This window comes from Theobroma cacao, chromosome 1 (genome assembly GCF_053813885.1).
Source record: "Theobroma cacao isolate CCN51 chromosome 1, ASM5381388v1, whole genome shotgun sequence".
NCBI lineage: Eukaryota > Viridiplantae > Streptophyta > Magnoliopsida > Malvales > Malvaceae > Theobroma > Theobroma cacao.
The window spans coordinates 39,551,240-39,566,329 of record NC_142639.1 but is presented as its reverse complement, the minus strand read 5'-3'; the positions used below and the strand labels follow the sequence as shown (position 1 = coordinate 39,566,329).

The 15,090-nt window shown below is 37.9% G+C and overlaps 3 protein-coding genes across 5 annotated transcripts; all 3 read left to right on the top strand.

Moving 5' to 3' along the window:
• The first annotated feature begins 141 nt into the window (after nucleotides 1–141).
• Nucleotides 142–8,303, top strand: LOC18614065 (Late embryogenesis abundant (LEA) hydroxyproline-rich glycoprotein family). Of its 3 annotated transcripts, none has more exons than XM_007051630.3 (2): nucleotides 142–7,525; nucleotides 7,784–8,303. In XM_007051630.3, exon 1 carries the CDS (start codon nucleotides 6,855–6,857, stop codon nucleotides 7,515–7,517), a length of 663 nt encoding a protein of 220 aa, XP_007051692.3. In that variant the 5' UTR covers nucleotides 142–6,854; the 3' UTR covers nucleotides 7,518–7,525; nucleotides 7,784–8,303. The 3 variants fall into 3 exon arrangements, with proteins under 3 accessions (XP_007051692.3, XP_017969910.2, XP_007051691.3); XM_018114421.2 differs by having other exon boundaries at nucleotides 7,757–8,303; XM_007051629.3 differs by having other exon boundaries at nucleotides 7,738–8,303.
• Nucleotides 8,304–10,463: 2,160 nt separating this feature from the next.
• LOC108660490 (RING/U-box superfamily protein) lies at nucleotides 10,464–11,352 on the top strand. Its single transcript, XM_018114373.2, has one exon. The coding sequence runs from the start codon at nucleotides 10,464–10,466 to the stop codon at nucleotides 11,028–11,030; it is 567 nt and encodes a 188-aa protein (XP_017969862.2). The 3' UTR covers nucleotides 11,031–11,352.
• A 136-nt stretch (nucleotides 11,353–11,488) lies between these two features.
• LOC18614063 (S-adenosyl-L-methionine-dependent methyltransferases superfamily protein) lies at nucleotides 11,489–14,966 on the top strand. The gene has a single exon (XM_018114372.2). It carries the CDS (start codon nucleotides 12,818–12,820, stop codon nucleotides 14,267–14,269), a length of 1,452 nt encoding a protein of 483 aa, XP_017969861.2. The 5' UTR covers nucleotides 11,489–12,817; the 3' UTR covers nucleotides 14,270–14,966.
• The last annotated feature ends 124 nt before the right edge of the window (nucleotides 14,967–15,090 follow it).

The window sequence follows — 15,090 nt, the reverse complement described above, 5'->3', positions numbered from 1 at the left end:
CTGAGGATGGGTGAGTCAGGCCTCTATTTTGTGTCTGGACATTACCATGTACAGGTCATGCGTTTTGGAGGTTTGAGGTCATTATGCATTCGACTAGATGCATAAAGACATCAAACCCCATTTTTTGTCCTGGCCAGATGGCCTCTAACGATAACTAGCTTATCAAAAAAAAATAATCTGTGGCCAAATTTTGGAAACGTTTCCTTGCTTCTCACTGGTTGCTTAATTTCTCCAAACTCCAACCATATCGTATTGGCATCTCTTTCTGGTGACCTACGCCATTCATGTTTCTCTGTAAAGATGAAAATTCACTTTCTAAAACTATAAGCAGGGATACAGCCTGCTAAAATAGAGAAAAATTTCCTTAGGATAGAGCTACACTAGCTATTTTATTTTTTATTTTTCCAAAGAAACAGAAAAAAAGAACTAAGGAGAATGGCTGCTAAGGAGAAAGCCGAATTTCTAGCTACATCCTTCAACGAACGAAATAGAGACATGAATTTAGAAGTAGCTATCCGGTTGTCTGACGAGGTTTATCAACAACGTAAAAGTGCATTTTACAGGAGTACTATTGCTGCAATGCTGCTCTTGATACTTGTATTTGTGTTGGTTGCCCTTTTAACCAGAAAATTCCAGGTGGTGTTTGAAGCCTGTGCTGCTCTTCTCCGACCTCTTACGTAATGCTTGAGATAAACTCATTCCTGTGGTAGCTATAAGGGTGGTGATGAGCTGCTCTTCTCTGAAAATGGGGTCTCTCTGTTATTGTAAGTAGTTCCTTTGTTAGACTCAATTACCTTCCTTAAGTTCGCTGTTTTTAGGGATTCTGAGTTGCTTACCAGTTTCCTCTTATGCTATTATGCCTTAACTTAGCTTTTATACTTGTAGATACTAGATTTTGGTTAATACTGTTACTTTAAAAAATTACGTTACAATATAATGTTGTACAGAGAACAACAAGAACAAGTGAAGTGCTACTTCACGCAGAATAAGTAAAACAAGTGAAGTGCTACTTCACGTAGAATAAGTAGAACAAGTGAAGCGCTACTTCACGCAGAACAACTAGAACAAGCGAAACGCTACTTCATGCAGAATAACTAGAACAAGTGAAGTGCTACTTAACGCAGAATAACTAGAATAAATAGAACACTACTCCATATGGAACAATTAATGCAAGTAGAACAACTACTTCGAATAGAATAACCACTTCACTTGGATGACAGTGAAAGCAACTCGGAATAAGTGGCAGGGTTCATGGGTTACTTTCATCTTGGGATGTTCCAGAGAGTTTGACTTGGTGGCTCAATATGGAGGTAGTTAAGAGGTCTTCCTCTTAACCCTTTCCTGAAGTACAAGTTTTTCACCCTCTTACCTTGTTCTCGTATACTTATTCATATACAGCTTATTCTCTTATATCTATTCTCGTACAGCTTCTTCTCTTGTACCTATTCTTGTACACCTCTTTTCTATTACCTTTACTTGAGAACAAGTCTTACTACATTCAATTACAGTAACGGTTACTTACATTAATATTCTTTATAATAATGTCATTCATGAGGCGCATTAAAGCCTATTCTTATGTAACCGTCACTTTTAGCACTATATATAGAGCTTCACAATTCATTTGGGAGGACTCTTCTCTCCCCCTCCAAGCTAACACATTCTCAACTTGAGAGCTTCTCTCTCTAAATTCTCTCTCTAATTATCTTGTACTCTCTAAGTCTCTTTAAGTCTCTTCTTATTGTCTTCCACCTGCCACAGCATTTAGTACTTCAGGAACTGCTTCAATCTTCCTCTCTGCCGCCTTTAGTACATCCTTTTACTTGTTTGCAACGCTTCCTCTCCCTATCACAAGAACCCCATTTACATTTTGGTGACTCCACTGGGGAGGAGTGATTGCATTAAGTAAAAGCTTACTAGAAAAAACTTTGCGTTATTGGAAGAAATAGACAGTTCCTTTAGTAACCAAGATACATCTATTCCAACCTACATCCAAAGTTGATGAAAATGATTGAGGCTTCTTAAGAGAGAATGCAAATGTTGGAAGACAACAATAGGCGGATGTTGGAGACCATATCTCAACTTGCATCCTTCACTTCCACCATTTTTCAAGCCCAATCTGTACACTTTAATGAGAGTGCACCTGACGAAGTCATTCCTCTAGTTACAAACACTAAGGGGAATGAAGGAAATGGAGAAACTACAATTGATGTGGATGTTCAGGGAGGAGTTCTTCTTCTCTACTCAAGAGAAGGTTAATCTCCTTGATTTGGGAATAGAATATCAAAAGTCCAGAGAATGCCTCGTGGAATACATCTAACACTTTAGAGAAAGGTGTTGGATATACAAGAGTCTTATGATGAGAAGGAGTTGGTGACAGTTTGCATTCAAAAAAAATGTTTGACGAGTGTAGGCTACATTAGCAGAATTTATCTTTTTCAACTTTTGCTACCTTAATGGAAATGGCAAGAAGAACCAATAATACGGTTCTCAAACAAAAGAGAGCTACTCACTTCGATAGAAAGAATACTCCAACAGTGAATGCAATTTAAGGAAGAGGCAGAGAAAGAAAAAATCCTTTTCATAAGGGAATATTCCATAAGAAAATGCAAGCAGAAGAGTTGTTGATTGAGAACAACACGGTCCAGAACAACCCACTTTCTGCTCATGTATGATATTTCTATGACTTTAACTCTTCATCGCTTTATGGATTGCAATTTGACATTAAAAAAAAAATTCATATTCAGCCACTAGCTTTATCACTTATATTTTGGCTGTAATTATATTATACTATTAGTCTCAAACTTTATCGCTTATTCTTTGACCATAGTTCATCATTCTTACTTCAGCCGCAAGCTTTACCGCTCATATTTTTGCTGCAATGATATTCTTCTTTTGGTCGCAAGCTTTATCGCTTATTCTTTGACTACAATTTATTATTCACATTCCAACTGCTAGCTTTATCGCTCATAATTTGGCTGTAATGATGTTATACTATTGGTCGCAAGCTTTATCGCTCATTTCTTGGCCCTAGCTTATTACTCACAAATTGGCCGCAACTCTTATGCTTACTTATTTTAAGGGTTGAATTAACCTCCTTCATATCAAGTTAAAGTTAATCTCCTTAATGTAAAGTTGAGAGTTCCCTTTTGGCCACATACAATAATATGAAATATGAACACATACGCAACAAGCGTATAGCATTGTTATTATTGCAAAAGAAAAAGAAATATAATATATCAATAGTGAAGTACTAGCTCAAATGAGCTTTCAAAAAGAGTAAAGGAAAAGCAAAAGACTAGTTAATTACATACTCCATAGAGAAGAGTTATTATTTGTAAATACATCTAATTGTTCTTGTACTTCAGCTTCACGTTTTTTCAATAAAGCTATCTTCGCTGCAATGTCTTCTAACTCATTTTCTAAGGAAGACTTGTTGAGTAATATCTTGGCTTTGGATCTACAATCATGGGGGCACTCAAGCTTGAATCCAAAGTTACAAGCATCATTGAAATCCTGTAACATCTGTTGCAATTCCTTTTGTGAAGTACTCATTAATGGAGCATGGGAAATGACTAAAGCTCTACCCAACATTTCTATCATGAAGCAAATTACATCTACGTTCTTTACAAAGGAGGTACTCCAAAACTCTCCCTCTATATTGAAAACATGCTCCAAGTATGCCACATACTCCAATGAAACTTAAAAGCCATGGAAATCAACTTTCTTACCACTTTATTCAATGTGTGCTACTTGAGTGCCAGAAGCACTACTTGCATCTTTGTGTTCTGGCACTTGGGAGGAAGAAGCACGAGGAGTCATTGGAATAGTTCTAACATCATCAGTATTAACTCTAACGTCATGAATAACCTCAAGATTTGGAGTAGCCCCAAGAACAACTTCAACAGCAGGAATAGTCTCAGTGTTAGGAACAACCTCATGTCGAATAATCTGGGGAGTAAGAATAATCTTAACTTCAAAAAAAAAAATTTACTTACTTGAAAAGATTCGCAAAAGAATCGACTTTACTCTAAAATTTATTTTGCTTTACTTTGAATATGAATGAAGAAAATTGTTCATAGTCACTTGATATTTATAAGCCACATAGAATCAAGGTTTTTATGGAAAAGATATTAAATATTATTGCATAATCAATAAAATATTACAAATAGAATCAAGGTTTTTTATGAAAAAGATATTAAATATTATTGCATAATCAATAAAATATTACAAAAGATATTGAAATTAAAAAAAATACAATCAAATATTATGAAAGACATTAAATATTATTGCATAATCAATCAAATATTACAAAAAGATATTGACATTACAAAAAAAAAATAGTATTACACCTTACACAAGATAGTAACATGTTACTATCTAAAGTATTAATGGCTAAGGCGTTATCGTCTAAAACAATACTGCCCAAAGCATTATTGCTCAAAATGATACAGTACAATACGTTATAGTACAAAAAAAAATTTACTTTAAATTAATACATAATAATTATTTTTAACAATAAATTCTTATGTAGGGGGCAAAATCTAGATACTAGATTTTGGTTAATCCTGTTACTCTAAAGAATTACGTTACAATATAATGTTGTACAGAGAACAACCAAAACAAGTGAAGTGCTACTTCACGCAGAATAAGTAAAACAAGTGAAGTGCTACTTCACGTAGAATAAGTAGAACAAGTGAAGCGCTACTTCACTCAGAACAACTAGAACAAGTGAAGTGCTACTTAACGCACAATAACTAGAATAAATAGAACACTACTCCATATGGAACAATTAATGCAAGTAGAACAACTACTTCGAATAGAATAACCACTTCACTTGGATGACAGTGAAAGCAACTCGGAATAAGTGGCAGGGTTCATGGGTTACTTTCATCTTGGGATGTTCTAGAGAATTTGGTTTGGTGGCTCAGATATGGAGGTAGTTAAGAGGTCTTCCTCTTAACCCTTTCCTGAAGTACAAGTTTTTCACCCTCTTACCTTGTTCTCGTATACTTATTCATGTACAGTTTATTCTCTTGTATCTATTCTCGTATAACCTCTTCTCTTGTACCTATTCTTGTACACCTCTTTTCTATTACCTTTACTTGAGAACAAGTCTTACTACATTCAATTACAGTAACGGTTACTTACATTAATATTCTTCATAATAATGTCATTCATTAGGCGCATTAAAGCCTATTCTTATGTAATCGTCACTTTTAGCACTATATATAGAGCTTCACAATTCATTTGGGAGGACTCTTCTCTCCCCTTCCAAGCTAACACATTCTCAACTTGAGAGCTTCTCTCTCTAAATTCTCTCTCTAATTATCTTGTACTCTCTAAGTCTCTTTAAGTCTCTTCTTATTGTCTTCCACCTGCCACAGCACTTAGTACTTCAGGAACTGCTTCAATCTTCCTCTCTGCCACCTCTGGCACATCCTTTTACTTGTTTGCAACGCTTCCTCTCCCTATCACAAGAACCCCCTTTACAATACTTACAGTAGCTTTCTTTTGAAAGCTAGGCTTGAATCAAACTGTTACATATTAACCTTTTTTTGGTTCAGTAACTTGCATTGTGACACTTCACACTTACGAGAAATTTCTGATTACTAATCTAACAGAGAAATAAGGGAAATTTTGGTCCAATTTTTTAACCCAAAACCTGACCCGACCTCGCTGGAGTTTTGGACTTTGGACTTTTGGGGGTAGTTGGGCTGGATTCATGCTTTAATTTTGACAATTTGGAATGATCAAATCTAGAAGAATAAAGAGTTGAACATTCAAAGAAAAAGATTATCCTTGGCAGTTTGCCAGCCGAAGTTGTGCACTTGGTGTCTATTCGACTGTTTGGTGAATAGCAAAGGGGATTCGAAAGTTTTGCTTGTATCTTTATGTGTATAATTTATTTATTTCCTTTGATGATTAATTTAGATAAAATTTTCCATCTAGAAGCTTTCATTAGGAAAATTTGGTAATTGGCCAAGTCAAAAATTAACATTCTCAAGGGCTGCTTTCCGAAAGTGTCTTAATATTGCATATGCTTTACCTAAAATCAATCATGACAATCATGAATCACCCCTCTTCAAATTACAACTATTACCAGTCTTCCATTCTTGGAAACTCACTAATCTTAATTCAAGCAAATTGTTTATTTAACTTCTATTTGTGTTCAATGATTTGCATCAGAAACAATGCTATTATTTGAAACTTCTTAGTGAGATTTTTTATGAATTAATTATATGTGAACCTACTTTAGTTGACAAATTGATTTCGAGGTGCCGTATATTTATGATACGATTCATAAAAGAGTTGGAAAAAAAGAATGTTGATTGATCCACGAATCAATTGATTCATCGAGGAAAAGAAAGTGTGGTTAGTGGTTGCATCACTTAAATTTTTAAGTATGATGGTGATGTTGATCACTTTGTCAATGCCATGGAATTATGTCAGTTGAATTCCAAAACTTTATTCGTTAGTCTTATCAGGGTAGGCAGTGGGAGGGCACTTAGGCAGCACTAACATTTAATCTTGCAATTGACGCAAAAAATTGATGAATCAATTCATTTTTGAATTGTGAATAAAGCTGAAAAGTGTGAATCCATTTAACAGCAACAACGCAAGAACAAAAAAAAAAAAAAAAAGCTCCAAGTCAACATAGAGCAGCTTGAAATCTTGGGGTGGAAACACAAACAAAAATGTAATCAAATGATGTGCGTTGAAACTAGACAAAAGTCTATACATTAACTTCCACTCGCAGAACTGAAAGATTATAAAACCACAAATGGGATCCCTCCTAAACCACCCTTCCCTCCATTAATCATCATCCCTTTAGTTTTCTTTCCCAACCTTTAGCCATGGTGGTGGATAGGGATCAGGTGAGGCCTCTAGCACCGGCTTCGGACCTTCCAAGCAGCGACGATGGAGAGGCTGCTTTGCAGTTGAAAAAAGTTCAACGGAAAAAATGCGTCAAATGTTGCGGTTGCATTGCAGCTCTAATGATCATCCAAGCTGTTGTGATCATAATTTTAGTTTTCACTGTGTTTCGAGTCAAGGACCCAGTCATCAAAATGAACGGTGTCGCAGTTACGCACCTGGAGCTAATCAATGGTACAACTCCTAAGCCGGGCTCCAACATCTCCTTGATAGCCGATGTTTCAGTCAAAAATCCTAACGTAGCATCGTTCAAGTATAAGAACACCACCACAACTCTTTACTACTATGGCACAATCGTTGGGGAGGCTCGAGGCCCAGCAGGTCGTGCAAAGGCCCGCCGGACCATGCGGATGAATATTTCTGTTGACATCATCACGGATCGGCTCTTGGCCAGCCCAAATTTGGTTGCAGATGTGAACTCTGGGACTTTGACCATGAGCAGCTACTCAAGAATTGGAGGAAGGGTCAATATGTTAAACATTATAAAGAAGCATGTTACGGTAAAGATGAACTGTTCCATGACAGTTAACATCTCCAGCCAGGCAATTCAAGAACAGAAATGCAAGCGAAAGGTTGACCTCTAGGCTTTAGGGTATGTTTCCTGTTGCCTTGACCGCCGTGTATGTATATATACAAACCAATATGACAGAGTACGATATAGTTATATGAACATGTGGTATGATTATAGTTTATCTTGTAGAAGCTAGATTTGTATTGGGGTTTTGGTTTAATTTAACATGAAATCTTTTGGGGTTGGGTCTTAGATTTTCTTGTACAATCGACTTTTTTGTTTGTTTGATACAGGGTTTGATCAATTCAACAGCAAATGCACGTTTTGAGCTGAATGCAGGCCTTCAATTATAATGGACGGGTTTAAATTTTTGTCTTGATTGGAATTGAGGAGGCCAGAGAGCAGCATCAGGACTGCAAGTGCAATGGATACCTTGTCCAGTTATGATGACTAATATACCTTCTAAAAGAATTGCCCCGTCCCTTGAATGCTGGTTCCCAGGGAAACACACAAAGGCCAGGGGGGGACCGCCATTGTACTTCACCCAAATGCCTTTAATTGTATCCAACTTATTTAAAAAAATGGGTCGGATCTGTATCCTCGACAACTCTGTTTCAGTCTTTTGGCATTGAATCCTTGAATAATTGAACCGCTATTAATAATTTGACCTAGCCATAGGCCAGAGCGCATTGAGATGACTTTCTTTCAAAACAAAAGAAAAAGGGAGAGGGGACATTGTTTTGTTCTGTTTAAAGGGGATGTGATGATGAGTAGATTGCTCAAGTAATCCTTGTCAAGTGTAAGCATCTTTAACAAAAGAACTTGCTTAATACTAGTCTATACTACTACTGTTATTTTCTGGCCTAAGGTTGCCATCATGGGTTTAAGCTGTTGTTTTCAATATGCATCGGATGGTGGGCAGCTGCCGAATACTTGTAAAATAAAGATGAAAAACCCATAGAATTCCAATCCTTGGATTCATGTGAATTTTGACTGAATTAGAATAATATTATGAGTATGAAAAGGTGGTATTAAAGTATCCGGGACTGCAACAAAAGTGGGAGCAAGGAGCTTTGCTTTAGCCTTTAAAGAAGCATCAGACCATGGCTTAAAAAGAATATACATAAGCATCAGATTTCAATCTTGCTGTAGTCCGGCTCCATCAGTTGGTTGATATGTTATGCTTTTTTCATACAATCAAACCAATTTTGGGGGACTAAAGTCGTCTAATATTATCTTTTCTTATCAATTAATGGTGATTTAGCTCTCTTTCGATGGGTCAAAATCTAGCATCCCTTCATTACAAAGAAAGAAAAGAATTCACCAGCTTTGACTCCCCCAAAAAAGTACCAATAAACACTGACTGCAGAACCATAAATTCAATGTACATTAAACATTACACAACCTGTTTGAGTGGAGCCTCTGTATTTGAGGTCTCAGCTAATAAAACTTTTAAGGCAAATGGTTAGAGAACAGCTGGTGCTGCCATTGCGGCAAGTGCGATTGGCAAGAAGTCCAGCCTATACTGTCAGACCACCAAGCAAAAAATTATTCATTTTATTTGTTGTCTTCAGTTTGTGGTCCATTAGATTTTAGTGCTTTTTGTCTATTAATGCATAGATAGATGGTAGATAACTTGTGTAAAAGCAGAAATTTCTAATGTTGGCCTGTCATCTACACTTGTCTTCGTTGATATGGATATGAAGAACCTCTCAGTTTTCACCCCCTTTTTTTTTTTGTTATGAATTATCATTCCACTAAAAAAGATCATGATAGAGTGTGCCAAATTGCAGAAGAAAAAGTATTTGGTTCCCACCGAAAAGTAAAGAGTAATGTAGAAAAAGCAAGGAAAACAAGGAATGACAATATAGTATCAAGTTGACTAAAGCAGGGCAGAGCAAGCATTCAGAAGGAAAAACATTTATTTCTCCATCATGGTTCACTTTTCTCTCTTCTTCCATCATATCAGATATAATTTGCAAGCAGCAAACATGTCACATTTGGGTGAAAAATTTAGATCGTACAACTTTTCTATAAAATTGCTTTAGACCAAAAAATGGACCTAATATCCCTTGTTGTTATATACCTAATATAGATGCCACGAAATTTGTTGGTTTTCACATGGATATGCATGTGGAACCCCAATCCTTAAGGAACTCCAGTCATTTGGTACAAAACCAATGAATATGACATTACCATGTCAACTACCTGCTACGAGAGCTACAAATTAAGTAGGAGTAGTGAAATGTTGTAGGGCTTTGGGTGATTTAACTTTGTATCAGCAAGATCTTTCTCTGATCTTTCCCAGATGAAGAACCATATCAGTAGAAAACAAGAGAAGTTTTTACAAAATAAACAATGTTGTTGCATTTAGTAACTGTAATTTTTATATCAAGAAAGAAAAAAGCTGAGCATCTTTTGGGAGTTGGGACCAATTCCTGGATCGCAGCAAGTTGCTCCCATCCCAATTCTAGGAAATTCTGTTGCATCATGTTTCAGAAAAGAATATATCCCCACTTCTAAAATGTTTTATATTGGCTTTGGTCTCATGGGGTACTTTTCAGTTTGAAATTTCAATCCACTGTTCCTTTTGATGCTGTGTTAGAGAATACAAACAGAGAAAATCCCTTCTTTGATTTCAAAAGCAGGAAAACCATTCTTTCCTCTTTGGTTTCCAATATTTCCATGCCTTGGTACATAAACCAAAGAAATTCTTTTTAAATTAATTTAAAATGCAAATGAAAATCAATATTCTTTTTAGAAAGCCCTAGTTCCAAGCTGAAGAAAGCCCATGACCAACAAGCCCAAAGCTCCACTTTCTTCCACTCACACAAATCACAGGGGAAAGAAATCAAGGCAGCAAAAGTCACCAACACCACAATAAATGCCACCCGCTGTTTCCGAACTGAGTATTAAATGCAGCAGCTGGAGCATCATCTACCCACCCTCTCTTCCCTAACCTCCCCTTTCTCTTGCCCTTTCTTTCCCCCCACCAAATGGATCCTCCTCTTCCCCCCAAATGTCCACCCCTGCCCCTTCTTCCCCTAACTATCTCACCAACTTAGGCCTCGGCTACTCTATCGCCATCGCCCTCGGCTTCCTCGTCCTCCTCTCCACCATCCTCCTCGCTTCCTACATCTGCTGCCGCTCTTCCTCTTCCCCACGCGCCTTCTCTCCCAACCCCACCACCGCCGTCGCCGCCTCCAACTCCGATGGAATCATCCTCCCCAGGATTATTTTCGTTGCCGAAGATGAAGATAATGAAAGCGTCGTCGTTGGACTTGACCAAGCCGTTATAAATTCTTACCCCAAGTTCCAGTTTAGTAAAGAGGCGGCTGCTGCGAATTCTACTAATGCAAACACGACATGCTCGATTTGTTTGTGTGAGTATAGGGATTTGGAGATGTTAAGGATGATGCCCGAGTGTAGGCATTATTTCCATGTTTCTTGTATCGATGCTTGGTTGAAACTTAATGGGTCTTGTCCTATTTGTCGGAACTCGCCACTTCCAACTCCACTTTCTACGCCCTTGTCGGAAGTCGTACCTTTGTCTCAGTACGCTGCGGATCGAAGGAGGAGGAGGTGACTTTTGGGGGGGCATTCTTCTTTTCCTTTTTTAAATATTTTTGTTTTGGTGGATGATTTCTTTCCTTTTCTTATTTGGGGTGTGTTCTGGGGTGTTTTAGAGGGCTGAGGGGGATTTGTATAGTATTTTTTTTCTTTTTTCTTTTGGCTTTTTTTGGGGGTTAGGTAGGGAACAGGGAAATTGGGTAGTGGAGTTTTTTGCTCAATGGATTGTTATTTTGGTTGTTTAGGGGGAAAAAAAAGAGAGTATTAGGTGCTTTGTGCTGAGCAAGAATTGGGTGATGAGAAGTTGATTCACATCAATTGAGAGTTCTTTTTAGTCATGGAATTTGTTTCATAAATTATTTTCTCCAAACTTACTTGTGAAATGCATAATTTGCACCCTTTTTTGATTTGTCTTGTTTATTTCATCGGGACATTGACTCTGATCTGCTCAGTTCTCCCTATCCAATTGTTGACAAGAATGAATCTCAGTTCATTTTCCCAATTCTGTTAAATTGAAGTACTGGTACAGATTCAGATGAACTTGTTCCTCGTAGTTACTACACCTTTCTTTTCGTACTTTTTCTTTGTCATGTACTTCGCTATTCATCAAGCTCTCAGTTTCTGCTTGGGTTTCTTTACATAGACGGTAGAGAAGCTTCTGTTGCTTTGCAGAACTCTCTCTTCTGTCGTTTCTGTGGTAGTGTTGCTTATATTCCTTCTTTCATTCTTTTTAAATGTTACCATCTTGATTGTCACTTGTTAGCGAAGGCTCCTCCTGGAGTAATCAGCCTAAAATGATTATTGAAGATAAAGCTGTCTGCCTGGAAAAGCAGAGACCCAACAAAGGAAACTAAAGATAGCCTCTGTTATTCTCCAAAACTTCCTAGTTTCAGATTGTTAGTACTGGGTTCCCACGCCGAGAAAGAACGGAAAAACCTAAACTAACCTAAGAATACGACTTTAATATTTTTGGGTTCTGAATTGCGGCGAATTGATGGGGTGATACTGTACAAATTCTAAAGATATTTTATGCTTGTGTTAACGCGAGTATTGGGTGTTGCCTCCTGAATTTGTAGGCTCTCAAATCTCAATGGCCTCAAATTATCCTGGTCATTGAGGTTAGCCTTGCTCGTTCTTGACATTTTTGGTCACTCTTTCCTCGTGATGAGAAAGATTATTATATTAATTTGATTAAAACTATTTTGCTGAATCCTAGGGCAAAATATTACTAGGTTTTCAAGCAAGTGGGAGACTTTAATAGGTTGATTTGTGGATCTAGGAGGATTTTAACACTTTCATACAATCCTTGCTCTGTCCAGACTTGGTACTCTGGAGCCATAGCCAGTGTTTCCTCATTCGCAAAATTCATCTTTACAGAAAGATGCGGAAATTGTACGAGATTGGAAGTTACTATCTGAACTTGGAGATTGATGTTCAATAACGTGGGATCGGCATGTGAGTGTTAGGACAGAATGATCTAAAATCTCGGGGGCCGTTGAATAGCTATTGCAGCGTTGTTCAATGCCTTCCTAGAAGCTCAAACCTCAATGAAAATTTAAAATAGGAGCCATGTGCCCCAAGCTCAAAACCTTCGATCTCGCTTTCGTCAACTCTTATCCCTAGTAATGTGGCCTTGGTCAAATTCACCTTCATTTTCAAGTTTCAGGAATTCTCTAGTTTCGTTTACTTTGCTTTTCATCTTTTTCAATTGGCATAATTGCTTGTACGGTAAGCATTTTCTGATTTCTTGCTGTAACGACGCCGTTGGCCCCTTTTATTTGTTAGATTTCATTGCGATTGGAGATGATACTTCTCAGTCCCAACAAGATAAAGATGCCAAAGCTAAATGGCCTCGGGAAGTTGGGAGTATGGAAAAGTGTTCACAGGACTATCTTTATACTGGGTGCTTGTGCTCTTCTCGTTTCTGTTGCTACCTTGTCTAGATCTTACTCTATTAGATCTCCCCTTGTTACTGATTCCTTCTGCAATCATGTAAACCTTGAGAATCCACGTAGAGGTGAAAGTGAAGTGAGTGTAAATGTTGAGGCTGTAGTTAAAAAAATCCGACAAGAACTGAATGAGTTGAGAGACATGTCAAAAGAGTCGTCATCATCAGAAATCTTGCTCAGACACAGTGCTTTTCTTGCTGATATTCTTGGTCTACTTGACTCGGTTCAGGCATCTTTTACATCAACTAGACAGCAGAACATTGAAAACAAGGGCGTCCATCCCCTGGTTAAACCGAGTCAACAATCTGATGAGCCTGCGGACTACTTTCTGATTGAAGAGATTCGAAAGTATGTCAGGATCAAGCCAAACAGATTAGGAAAACAAAACTTCATGGGAGCTAATGGCACATTCACAAGCATTGGTCACGCTTGTTTTGCCATGAAGAGAGAGCTTGAAGAGTACATGGATTATGATGTTGGTGAAATCTGCAATGACGATTGGAAACTAGCTCAGAAACTAATGGTTCATGGTTGCGATCCGTTACCAAGAAGGAGGTGCTTTGCAAGAGCGCCGCAGCTCTACATCCAGCCATTCCCCATAACCGAGTCCTTGTGGAAGCTTCCTGATGATCGCAATGTTCGATGGAGTGGATACAGATGCAAGAACTTCACTTGTCTGGCAAACAATGCTACTCGGAAGGGATTCTTCAAATGTGCAGATTGCTTTAATCTTTCAGACCATGAGATGCCCAGATGGATTAAACCAGTGGATGTAGACCCTGAAACAAACTTGACAGCAGATTTTTTGATACCTGAAGTGCTGGATATTAAGCCTGGGGAGATTAGAATTGGTTTGGATTTCAGTGTAGGAACCGGGACTTTTGCAGCTAGGATGAGGGAGTTCAATGTCACGATAGTTTCAGCAACAATCAACCTCGGGGCTCCCTTTAATGAGATGATAGCTCTTCGAGGACTAGTCCCTCTTTATTTGACTATAAATCAGCGCCTCCCGCTCTTCGACAACACCCTGGATTTGATACACACGACGAGATTTCTTGACGGTTGGATTGATTTGGTACTCCTTGACTTTGTGTTGTTTGACTGGGATAGAGTTTTGAGACCAGGAGGTTTGCTCTGGATTGACAGTTTTTTCTGTTTGAAAGAAGACCTGGAAGATTACTTGGAAGCCTTCAAGGTGCTAAGGTACAGAAAACACAAATGGGTTGTTGTTCCAAAGCGAGATAAAGATGATCGAGAGGTGTTCTTTTCTGCTGTACTTGAGAAGCCGCCAAGGCCATTCCGATGAGCGTATACATTGAAGTAATATACTGTTCTGTTCATTATACATATCTATATAGCCATGTGGTTCATCATAGTTTTCATTTTAGAATCCAGGCAGAAGTTTCTATCCAGAATTGAAAAATTTTTGTTTCTTGCCATAATGTTTCTAGCCGCCAATCTAGAAGTACTAAGCAATTTCTGAATTCTGGTAGAGTTGAAGACATTCTGGTCTCTGCTATATTAGTTTGTATTGAGCATTGCTACACATTTAGACTAAAAGCCTAGAGAGGTTTAAATTTCCGTACAGATGGAGAAACAATTAATCCATCGAGAAGAAGAAGGCATATGATTGAGCTATGAAGCATCTCAATTTTCATTAGGCTGTCCTGTTCTTTGCTGATTGTGACTACGGGTGTTGAGAGAGATTTTTGGACATCCAAAGGCCCAAAGCTTATAAAAATGGAGTCGGCCCACCGAAACAGATGAAACAGAACCATCCATGGAACTACCATACGAATTGTTTTGGACAGGGGACCATTCAATGTTTCGGACGTGAATCTTCCATTTTTCCCATCCTGAGCCCCATGCTTGTAAAAAGACTCTTCCTTTTCCCATCCCAAAGCCTCCAAGGATTACAACACTGTCAATATGTGATCCAAATTCCGATTTGACTAATGAATGACCTTCTCCCAAATGCCAGTCCATTCTGGATGCCGCATGTTACCAATTTCGTTTCCGATTCTCAAATGTTTTTTCAAAATATGAAGATGTAATTTAATACTATCTTTCAATTGATTTGCACATAACTCTGTTTTTTTTAAAGTAGAGGATACTTTAATATATGTA